The sequence below is a fragment of the Euprymna scolopes genome, chromosome 24, assembly GCF_053919585.1.
Source record: "Euprymna scolopes isolate OS-2025 chromosome 24, ASM5391958v1, whole genome shotgun sequence".
Classification (NCBI taxonomy): domain Eukaryota; kingdom Metazoa; phylum Mollusca; class Cephalopoda; order Sepiida; family Sepiolidae; genus Euprymna; species Euprymna scolopes.
In genome coordinates, this window is record NC_136505.1 from 74,614,248 (window position 1) to 74,626,859 (window position 12,612).

At 37.7% G+C, this 12,612-nt stretch overlaps 1 protein-coding gene across 2 annotated transcripts in view; it reads right to left on the bottom strand.

Annotated features, from left to right (window-relative positions):
- The window catches only part of LOC145246767 (uncharacterized), a 108,702-nt gene that overhangs the window by 19,300 nt on the left and 76,790 nt on the right, over nucleotides 1–12,612 (bottom strand). For both annotated transcript variants that reach the window (XM_080108546.1, XM_080108547.1), the window contains exon 3: nucleotides 8,977–9,126. In XM_080108546.1, the coding sequence (XP_079964672.1) occupies nucleotides 8,977–9,126 (150 nt within the window). The remainder of the gene's footprint in view (nucleotides 1–8,976; nucleotides 9,127–12,612) is intronic.

Genomic DNA, 12,612 nt, shown 5'->3' on the forward strand with positions numbered 1-12,612 from the left:
GCATGTCTTTCTCACACCCACATCACATTAACATCTGCATGTCTTTCTCACACCCACATCACATTCACATCAGCATGTCTTTCTCACACCCACATCACATTCACCTTGGCATGTCTTTCTCACACCCACATCACATTCACATCGGCATGTCTTTCTCACACCCACATCACATTAACATTGGCATGTCTTTCTCACACCCACATCACATTCACATCAGCATGTCTTTCTCACACCCACATCACATTCACATCGGCATGTCTTTCTCACACCCACATCACATTCACATCGGCATGTCTTTCTCACAACCACATCACATTAACATTGGCATGTCTTTCTAACACCCACATCACATTAACATTGGCATGTCTTTCTCACACCCACATCACATTAACATCTGCATGTCTTTCTCACCCCCACATCACATTAACATCTGCATGTCTTTCTCACCCCCACATCACATTCACATCTGCATGTCTTTTTCAAACCCACATCACATTCACATCTGCATGTCTTTCTCACACCCACATCACATTCACATCAGCATGTCTTTCTCACACCCACATCACATTCACCTTGGCATGTCTTTCTCACACCCACATCACATTAACATTGGCATGTCTTTCTCACACCCACATCACATTCACATCAGCATGTCTTTCTCACCCCCACATCACATTAACATCAGCATGTCTTTCTCACACCCACATCACATTAACATCTGCATGTCTTTCTCACACCCACATCACATTCACATCAGCATGTCTTTCTCACACCCACATCACATTCACCTTGGCATGTCTTTCTCACACCCACATCACATTCACATCGGCATGTCTTTCTCACACCCACATCACATTAACATTGGCATGTCTTTCTAACACCCACATCACATTCACATCAGCATGTCTTTCTCACACCCACATCACATTCACATCGGCATGTCTTTCTCACACCCACATCACATTAACATTGGCATGTCTTTCTAACACCCACATCACATTCACATCAGCATGTCTTTCTCACACCCACATCACATTAACATTGGCATGTCTTTCTCACACCCACATCACATTAACATCTGCATGTCTTTCTCACCCCCACATCACATTAACATCTGCATGTCTTTCTCACCCCCACATCACATTCACATCTGCATGTCTTTTTCAAACCCACATCACATTCACATCTGCATGTCTTTCTCACACCCACATCACATTCACATTGGCATGTCTTTTTCACACCCACATCACATTCACATCGGCATGTCTTTCTCACACCCACATCATATTCACATCGGCATGTCTTTCTCAAACCCACATCACATTAACATCTGCACTTCTTTCTCACAACCACATCACATTCACATCTGCATGTCTTTCTCACGCCCACATAACATTCACATCTGCATTTATTTCTCACACACACATTACATTCACATCTGCATGTCTTTCTCACACCAATATCACATTCACTCTGTATGTCGTTCTCACATCTACATCACATTCACTCTTCATTAATAATCAATCTTTAATTTTCGCACGAATTCCAGAAAAATCTTTTGAATAAAATTGTTTTTGTAAATCAATGAAAAAACAAATTCCCCAAAACAAACTTACATTATTATTATATGAAGGCAATTGTTGAAATTTTGTACTTATGCAAAGAATATACCATGTAGAAATAAGAATGTTATCTTTAAAAACTCATTCTTACCTAGGAATGAGGTAAATGTTTTGTAACTATTCTGTTCTTTTACCTATCAATTTACTAAACAAAACTTAGTAGCACAACCCTAACCCTAACCTTCTTTAAATATGGTGTGAATTAGTGTGTCTTCTTTGTTGGTGAATAAACAAAATATGGTTTTGTTAAGATATTGCTTAATATTCTAAAAATAAACAAGTTAAGCATGCATGTTCTTCCGTGGCTGCACAGTGAACAAAGCATAAAAAAATAACTAAGTTAAGCATCCCCCCCCCACTTAGCCCCAAAAGTCTCCATCAAATCTTGGTGAAAATGAACAAACGGTGCAGTTTTAGGCCTTAACATATGTAAATTCAAGTTCTGCACCATACAAAAAAAGAAATGACTGAGTTCATCATTTGCCTCTTCTCCATTTAGCCCAAAAAGTTTCCATATTTAAATTTTAGTTCAACACCATGCAAAACTGCTAAATAGAAATACACAGAAAATTTTGGACAAATATGGCAAAATACTCCAAAAAATGGAGTGTTTTTTTTTAGCCCTAAAAGATCCCCTAGGGCACACCCAAAAGTTATCGCAAAGTATAGACAAACAAAATTATATAGAAATCAGTTAGTTACAACTTTTCAGAAAGTTTTATAAAAATCCAAGTCATCAAATTTTTTTAATAAGCACAAAGGTGTCAATTTTAGCCACTTTAACCCGAAAGGCACCCCTAGGAGGCCACCAGAGTTTTCCTGGAAAATCTGTTCTGTTACTTTTTTGCTCATATCATGTTTAATGTTTGTGCAAAATTTCAGAAATTCCAAGTCGTAGTTATTGAGAAAAGTGCAAACAGATGAACGGACGAACGGACAAGGGTGAATGTCCACTGTCCTTTTGTCTGGGGACTAATTAAAAGTAGGAAGTGTACGATTTGTAGAATTGGCTGTTTTGTTATGTGTATATGAAATCACCAGTATGAATTTTTTGTATATTTTGTGTTCACAAAAACAAATTCCTATACCCATTTACTCCTCCTACACAACCTGAAATCATCGGGTCTTTTTTCAAAGCCATACATACCCACATCTCACTGAAAAAATGATTTGCCTTCTTAGTTACAGTCAGTTACTACTTTCTAATGTTAGCCTGGAAACTGAAATTTACGACTACTCTCCAGCCTTGCTTGGTTTTACAGTAACATTAGCAGTTCAACATAAGATTAGAAATAGTGTTATGCTGAACTGCTGATGTCGAGATTACAGGGTTTTGTTAATCTCGTGGAAGACAAAATGAACACTAAAAAAACAAGAAACAAGCATTGTTTGGGAAGTAACGGTAATATACAGATTGTGCTTAAACAGAAAAAAAGCTGAGTTGGATTTAACCGGACAAGAGCTACGCTGTGAAGGGGAAATCAATTCAATATAATCTGCACTTGATCTGCACGATCATAGAGGGAATAGAAGATGACACCAAAGCCGTGCTTCACAATTTGGATCAGTCTAAGGCTTTCGATAGGATCGATCATCATTTCCTGGGATCTGTTTTAGAGGCTGCCGGTTTTAGTCTGGACTTCTGCAAGTGGGTCTCTGTTCTGTACCACAGGCCAACGGTAGTGGTGCAGATCAACAGTAGGCGGAGTCTTTCACCGTCTCTTGGTTAGTGCATCAGGGTTGCCCACTGTCACCTCTGTTATACATGATGGCATTGGAACGCCTCTTTTGCAAGCTAAGGGACGAGGCAGCTACACCAGAGGTATACAAGCCAGGGTTTCCGTGTACATCGATGATGTCATTGTGTGCAGACATTGAAGTGGTGACCAAGGCGCTTACTCACTATGACTTCAACCACAGCAAGTAAGTCAGCCTGTGGTTGGGCATCTGGAGGGGTGAATCTGTACTTCCAGACATATTCAGTTGGACTGATGGCCTGGTCTACGTTCTCAGTGTCTAGGTTAGACCAAGTCTAAAGCTGGATAAAAACTGGTCGTAAGTACAGACAAAAGTCGAATCATTAGTGGAGACTTGGATTCGAAGGAGATTGTCCCTGAAAGATCGAGCGGAGGCATGCACTACTTACGTCTTCCCATTCATCCTTTACCGGTTGTCTGTACTGCTCCTATCTACAAAACGCCTCCAAGCTTTCACAGAGCTCCTCTCCTCACTTCTGATGAGAAGTGAAAACATTATATTTGCAAGGAGATCTGTACTCAAAGTTCAAGCAAGGGAGGCCTGGAACTTCCTAATCTCAAATGTCATGGACATGCCAAGAGGTTGGCTTTCTTGGTCGTTCACTAGAGGAGAACATTTTATGGGTCCCTACTGTTGGAAGTGCTTTTCCCAACCTTAAGCCCAACCCCTCGGTTGAAGGTTGTTATAGGCCGAGGGGGCATGGAGGAATCAAAGTTCTTTGCTGAATGCCGAGCTGCGTTTAGAGCTGTGCCATGGATTAGTGTCCTTTCACAGCCTAGGAAGAAACTTTTTGGGCACTAGTGATGCGTACCACTTTGGATCCCCTTAGGGGACATCTGAGGTGATCGGAGAATGAGATCTGCTCACCATGGAATTGGGTGCCGGGACAGGACTTTCTTAATAATTCTGAGTTTTCCCTGACCTGGTGACTGGTCTGATATGCACTGCCCCACTTTGCCAAACTTCATACGAAAGCATCACTCCCTTGTGTCTGCGCTGCAATGACCATGAAATTGAAACAGCTGAGCACGCCTTTTTCTATTGCAGCTGACTTCAGGGACTCATGGAGTATGTCAAAGAAGTAACGGCTTGCATCGGTACCGAGCAGCCACTTTTCCTTGGTGCAACATACATTATAGATAAAATAGTCAGAGAAAAAGAAAAAAATTTTTAAAGAAAAACACACACACGCATGCATATACACAATTTTTATAAAAACGCTTGGGAAATTTATTAAGTAGGTTTAACTCTACAGTGTGAATGCGGTATTATGGTGAATGATTCCAGCCAAGAGTATTTTTCAAAGTTTTATAGACCTTTCAGAAAGGTCCTGCACCCCCTCCCCAAAATTTCTTAGGAGTTTCATTTCTAACTTTCTTGCATGTTATTTTTCATTTTTGTATTATAACTTAATTTGTAAATTTCATGCAATAAACTATATAAACATGATCACAGTGTAGCATCTGTTCTTCAGATGCTGCAATTTAATTTCTTCTTCTCTGTAAGCAGAGGAGAAATCCTTTGCGACTGAGACAATTTTTAATTTTTTTGTTCTTTTTCTTTGCGTTAAAAAACAACCCTGGTGTCTAACTCTGTCCCATAGAGAGGTTTGTAAATAGAAACTTTATAAACAAGATAACAGTGTTCTGATGCTACACTTTGTGATGAAACCAAGTTAATCCATTGATTAAGTTTAAAGATTTTTTTTTCAAGGACCAACCCCATTCATGAACTTATTTTTTGTTGTTTTTGTTTTTGTTAGCCCGATCGGGCAATATTAATTGTTATGGCTATTGTTTTTCAAATAGTCTAGTACTCAGCAGGACTTAAATAGCTGGCAAGTTCGGATTTACGTACCTTTTTAGACAATGGTTTGCCTGTCACTGAATCGTTGGGTCTCTGTTTGAGTACTAGGCCATGAATTGGGCCACCTATTCACCCACCCTTAATGCTACGCCTGGAGGAGGTAAAGTTCCGGGGAGTTCCAAAGTTGCCATACCTGGAAGCATTGTTCCAGGGAGTAGGGATGCCATGCCCAGAGGCACTCCATGTCCATCCGTGTCTATTGGGGAGGTGGGGGAGTACCACATCCGTTCATGCTACAGGTTCAATTGCAGGATGTTGCAATATTTTTGATAATGAATGAGGGGGTATGCTCCCTCAAAGTTGGGAGATTCTATTCATAAACGTTGCTGATAGGAACTGACGAATCAAATTAATTCACATTCTGCTAACAACCAATCAGAAACCAGAATTGCGGCATAAAAGTTAAATCTTTTTAGCATTTCAGCATATAATGTAGGATCTTTTGCTCTTTGCTTGCAAAATTATTAAGTCCAGAACCAGTACAGAACAACTGCCCACTTAGAATTCTTCATATTCAGGATTTGTATAAAATAACTACCCATCGGAAATTCTTCTGAAATTAAACATGGCTTCCAATTCAAGATGGGGGTTTCCACATCTGGTGATGCCCTAGGTTCGGTTGCAACCTCCGGAGGCAATAATGATCCGGGAGGTAATGTTCTTGGAGCACCATACACTTGGTGGCATACATGTTCTGGAAGCACTCTTTGCCAAGCCCACAGGCATAGTTCTAGGGGAGATCGGTTCCATGCTCAGAGGCAATAATGATCCAGAAACGACCTTTGCCATGCTTAGAGGCATATCTGTTCAGAGAGTAGCGTTTGCCACGCCTGGGGGCATAGTTCCAGGAGTGTTAGTGATGTCCAGTGCCATGCCATCCATTCCAGGGATAGGGGAAGAAGCAACTGTCACGTCCAGAGGTGAATCAGGTCCAGGGCTGCTACGTACATGGATAGGTCGGAACTATCGTTTGGAGGTTTCATCAATCTATGGACAATGTCTGAGACCGTAAAGGTGGCCTATGGCTGGGAAGAGGAAGAAGCAGGGTGGATAAAATGGATAGAAGATGATCTGGGTGGTGCTAACATCAGTTGGGACAAAACCATAAAAACGTCAAAAAGCTATGTTCGGTTATTATGAGGAAGATAGACCAGCCATAACGTCCTGATCGCTAGCGAATAGCACACATAAAGGTGGAGAAAAGCTAAGGTGAAATTTCTGGAACTAATACGATATTTTAATTAATTGAACTTTATTCTCTATAGCTTGGTGCAGTCGCAAATCACCACTCCTTTGTTATTGTAAATAAAACACGTTGGTCAGCAGAAACAGACACGAAACCCAACACTCCTGTAAATACGCCACGATCAGGTATACTAAAAAATAACAATGACCATTTTCAAACAACAAAGAGAAAATCCAAAAACATCTGTCACAAACTAAACAAAAACAAAGGATTATTATTTCGAACCTAGATTAAAATAAAAATAGGTAATAATCAACGAAGACACTTTAACTATAAAATTAGTGTGAAATGATAGTCATTCATCGTTTAGCAACACTATCACTTGTCATAGAGCCTGTATCACGAACGGATCTCCATAAAGTTAGTGGCTTTCACAGCAACTCTTCAGTTCAGCTTGGGAGATAGGAGCGCTTACATTTCGCCTTAACTCAAGTCAAGTTAGTGGGTCCAGTCGCTGAGGGACCAGGGGAAGCACCAACAGTATCCAAACAGTCCTTTCAAGTTACTCAACAAACAAATTATGCAAGTTACAAATTACCTGCATGCGATATATATTCTATTCTCTACTGTTATCTGTCTCCTGGAACTCTTACAGTCTGTCACACTAGTTTTTGCAACTTCCAGCGACTCCAGCTTACTCCTGCAGTGACTCTAGCAGCTTCCTAGCTTGCTCCTGCAGCTCCAACGCTTCCAGCCTCTAGCTACACGTTCCAGTACTCACTAACGTCTAGTTACTTGATCCAGTGTCCATTGACGTCCAGGAACCTGTTTTGATGCCCACTGACATCCGGCTACCCATACAAGTGCCCACTTACGTCGAGCTACCTGCTTCTGCGGCCCTCTAACATTCAGCTACCTCCTCCAGTGCCCATTGAAGTCCAGATATCCGTGCCTGTTCCCATTAGCGTCCAGCTACCCGTCCCATTGCCCACTGACGTCCGGCTACCAGTTCCTACCTCACATATGATTGCAAGAATCTCAACCTCGTAAGACACCAGTTCTCACTCCGGTTGATCTTAGATTGATTTGCTGTTTGTTTTATCTTCTTTCTTCCTAAAAATAAAACACGATACACGTCGTATTTAACCAATCATCTGTTTGTTATCCTTCTTTGCTATTGCCTTTATCTCTTTGCTGTATTAGTTGCATGTAGTCCACTCAGGAACGCCGATCACCCTTAGTTCTCACTCCTCCTTAAGCTGTAGATTCATTGCTAAAAATAATAAGATGCCTATCTGGTAATGTCCGAATTATGGCGTCTGGGACTCTTTTTTATTAGATGAACACCTGTCCAATGACAGGTAAAATTAATTCCCCTAACAAAACCGTTTTACACGACTTTTCTGCCCCATCATAATATAAAGATCAATGTATAATTACGTTGAGGATTATTCTTCTAATTTTGATCAAAATCATTTGTCTATGAATTTAAAAAATGTCTAAAAGTGTTCTTAAAGAATTTTATCAAGAAATTGAAATTCAGAAAATCTGGCTTAATTGTTGTCTAATAAAAAATCAATGTTGTCTAATAAAAATTCAATGTTGTCTAATAAAAATTCAATGTAAACTTGATATATTTGAATTTTCAAAATGGTAGCTTGTGCACATATCATGTCTTCTGAAATCCATTTAAAACACTCAAAAGAAACAGTCATTTAAGGAATATTTGTATACAAGTAAAGAGTTATCTACACCTGTGTTGAAATAATAACGAGAAATGATCTGGTTCATAAATTAATTTTCATACTGAAAACAGACACTTTTATTCCATCGTTATTTCGATATATACTATTTATTAAAAAAAATGTACATTAAAACCGTTACCTAATTTACATATTACATTAAGGAAAATCTATTTTACTAATTTACATACTTTGCACTCTGAGATGAACTCTTTAATATTCCAAGAGTGAACAATGCAAAAGCATATTATGCATGTGAAGCAATTGTTTTAGCAATTGTTTTAGCAATTGTTTTAGCAATTGTTTTAGCAATTGTTTAGATAAGGATAAATAATTTCGATTATTCGAACTACAGTTCACATCTTGGATATTAGCCTCAAAACGTTTCGGTTGGTGTAACCGTCTTCAAGTATGTTTTGTCAAACGGTAATTTGCACGTAATTTTAAAACGAACCCTTTATGTTATCCATTATGAGGGCAACCTGTTCTAATAAGCTGGTAAAAGTCTTAAATAATTTGTAATTGTATTCTTAGTATCGCCCATTTAGAAGATTATCACAAAGCACTATTGCGACATGGGTCTTTGCGGACCATTCTATTATAAATTTTAAGGGTTTAAATAAAGGGTTCTATTCAAAATTCTTTACAGATTCCCACGTTCAGCAAGACGCACATGGAGGCGGCCAAAGGTTACATCCATAGAACCGGGATAATAATCACCAAGATGAGAACAATGGTCTGAATAATCCGACTGAAAAATATTAAAAACTGATGCTGACTGAAATAAGTGAAAGTTTCTTACGTCTTTTGTAGACAACTTTGTCTTGGCAGTGTTCACCCGGACAATTGGCGACGTTGGCAGTTTTTACTTCTTCTGTGTTGTTGACACATTCATAATCCTTGTATGTAGAGGTGTATGTGAAAGAGCATGAGTGACATAATACTGCTTCACCTGTAAGAAAAAAAAGTATATATATATATATATATATATATATATATATATATATATATATATATATATATATATATATATATAACTACTTAATTTACTCACATAAAATTAATATACGAAAATACAGATTTATGCGTAAACTTTAAGTATTTACTTCAAAAGTGCTCAATATGTAGGTAGAGCTAGTTAGTAATTTATAAAATATATATGGCGATTAAGCTACACTGAATATTCGGCGTTTCATCCACTCTAGGATTCGTCAGACTTATGCACAAATTTTATAGTTGTTTCTCGTTTTTATATGGTCCTCTTCTGTTGAGGGTTTTAGTTAGCCAATCAGCTTTCTAGTATCCACCGCGCCCCTTCCTATCAGCCAATGGGCATGCATTTTATTGAACAAAGGATCTGTTTTAGAATTAGGTTAGTGGTTTAAGGCAGCCATTTTCCTTTCTTTTTTTTATATATAAATACACATATGTGTACACACATATATATGTACATATATATACATATATATATATACATACATATATGTGTGATCGTTTATGTATATTCATGTTTATTTAAATTTATTTATTTGTTTATTTTCTATTGTTTTTGTTAGTTTTAGCTATTTTGTATCGCTATCCTAGAGTAAGTTTTATTTTGTGAACACAGTTATTTACTATTTCTCTTCTACAGTTTAATAGATTGTCTGCCGAGGATCATGTTTCAAAATCCTAGCTCTATTTAATAAGATTGCATTAGTCCTAATTGAAGAAAAACCAAACAAATTAGTAAAACATATTTTCTTCTTTTCCTGTTGATTTTCAATGTGAAGCAGAATTAAGAGCAAGGTTGAATCGAAACGACCGACAAACACATCCACTTAAAGACGACGCTAGGTTTGCATCTAAAAATCTTGTTTTGCAACCGTAATTTCAATAATTCACACATTCTTCCCTGTAGACTACACGTTTGTCTTTCAATGTCATCAAATAATTGTCAAACCGTTGCCTTACGTAATCAAATTTTTGTTCATTCCATTCATAGCTTTCAATTCTTTCATCATATTATTCATCACCCAATCAAAAATCTCATCAGTCCTATCGCGCGAGTCGCTTTTGAGCTTTGTATTCTTTTATTTCTTACATTTTCACCATTTTTCTAAGAGCAAAACCTGCTTTTTCTAAGAGCACCATTTTTCTAAGAGCAAAACCTCCATTTTTCTGTCCCGGCCAGTCAAGGAGAAATCCTTCTAGACTGTGGCCTTTTTTTTCTCCCAATCCAACTTGCCAATTTTGGGGAACTGGAAGATTCTCACATTAAAAAAACAAACCTAGTTCCAAGTAAATAGGGATCCGTTGCTCTTAGGAAGGATTTTATAGAATCTATTTTCGCTATTTTACTTTTATATTTTAAGCCTTGAATGCATGAAGCAAATTTTAAAGGCCCTAACAAGGATCTAATAACTAATCAACAACATCTAACCACCACTAATCTCGTAATAACCATAATGCAATTGTTTATGTATATATCGGTCTGATATGTCCAAAGTTGGAATACTGCTTCCACATTTAATAAGGAACTCCAGAGCACTCTCATTTGCTTTCACAGAGTAAAATTTTCACTTCAAAATCTAAGGGTAAATAATCTTTTCTCTTTCCATAACACACTTTCTCACATTGTTAGTCATTTCCGTTATGGGTTAATTCTATGGAAGGTTCTTGACTGAGCTCCAATCTTTGGTTTCTTCTTGCAAGACATCTGCAGCAAGAACTCGTTTTGCTACCATATTGAAAAAGTTGTTTGGCGAAATTTCCATTGACAGAGTTTCTTCACAATGTTTTTTTGTCAGTGTAACACAGTAACTGTTCTCCGCTGATTACAACTTGGTCGTTTTCAAATCAAATGTTAATAAATACTTGTCAAATACTGTCTCATAGTGCATAGTTGGGACATATCCGGGACCAAGGATCTGCCCTTTTACCACCACCAAAGTTTTTTTTACAGAGCTGAGTGTAGTGCAACAATCAATATTTTGAAAGATTAACAGCATGTCAAAACATGATGCGTGTCCTCAAAAACTGTACTGCTCGACCATGGTATACTGCACAGCAGCATGGGCTCGTTCCACGCATGCTACAAAGATAGGCATTGAGCTCAACAAGGCATGCAGAACTGAAATTGTCCAACCTGCCATCTGTCTACAGGTTGTTCAGAATTTCTCTGCAAATTTGTTGAGAGTCGATAGTGAAGACAGAGCATGTACGAGCCACGACTATCATCATCCCTTATATGGACATGAAGATGTGCCAGTGAAACTACCATCCCGCAAAAGCTTTGCCACAGTCACAGGCCTTGGACAAACAAAACAGTTGTCCTTCCGCCTGCGTTGGTGGAAAGTCTTTCAAAGTCAACAAAAACAAGTCTCTTCCGGCACCAAAAGGTCTCTGATCAAAAGATTAGCAGGCTCTGAACTCTCCCAGAAAGAAGGGATAACATTCAACGAGGCTGGAGCTAAGGTTTCCAAAACACGGGACGCTCGATGCCCTTGCATGCCGACGTGCAGGCAATCAGAAACATCCTCATAGACTGTCCCCTGAGTGAGGCATGCTTTGATATGAATCTGAGAGATGCCTCGGAGACTGGCGAGAATGGATCTTAGGATGGAGTGAAACGCTATGATGATGATCAGTGCATCATTGTTAGTACTCCCATACAGTTCTTCACGTTTTGACTGACAACAACTGCCATTGCATTAACACTTATCCTCAAATGCCTTTTGACCTCGGTAAGTGGTGACTTAATACTAAAAATCTAAAAAATGTAAGTTATTAAAACAAATTTAGGTTTTCGCCAACTTTAACGAAGCGTATAAACTATTCATATGTTTAAGTTGTCACAAACGTTAATACAAAAAAACACAGAAAGCAGTGTGTGAAATCTACTGGAGCATGAGAAAAGAAAGAAAGGAGTGACTCACAAGTTACAGAAGTGGACGAATAATAAATGTCGTGTGAATTATGCATATATGCATAGAGGGCTTTATCTCCAATGAAACGTAAGTAATGGCATTTAAGACAGAATATGTGTTTTAAGCATAAGTAAATGTATCTATTATTGTACTAAAGGTAATGAACGTTTGTTTCTCTAAAGCTTTTTATTGTATATTTTAATCACAAAAAATAAATATATATTTTTTGATCTGTGAAAAAATATTTTAATAACACAAAATATAATTTAACCACACAAAATATATTTTAATACCACAAATATATTTTAATCTCACAAATATATTTTAATCTCACAAATATATTTTAATCACACAAACCTATTTTAATCTCAAAAATATATTTTAATCACAAAAATATATTTTAATCACACAAAGTATATTTAAATCACACAAAATATATTTTAATCACACAAAATATATTTTAATCATACAAAATACATTTTAATCATACAAAATACATTTTAATAACACAAATAATATTTTAATAACAC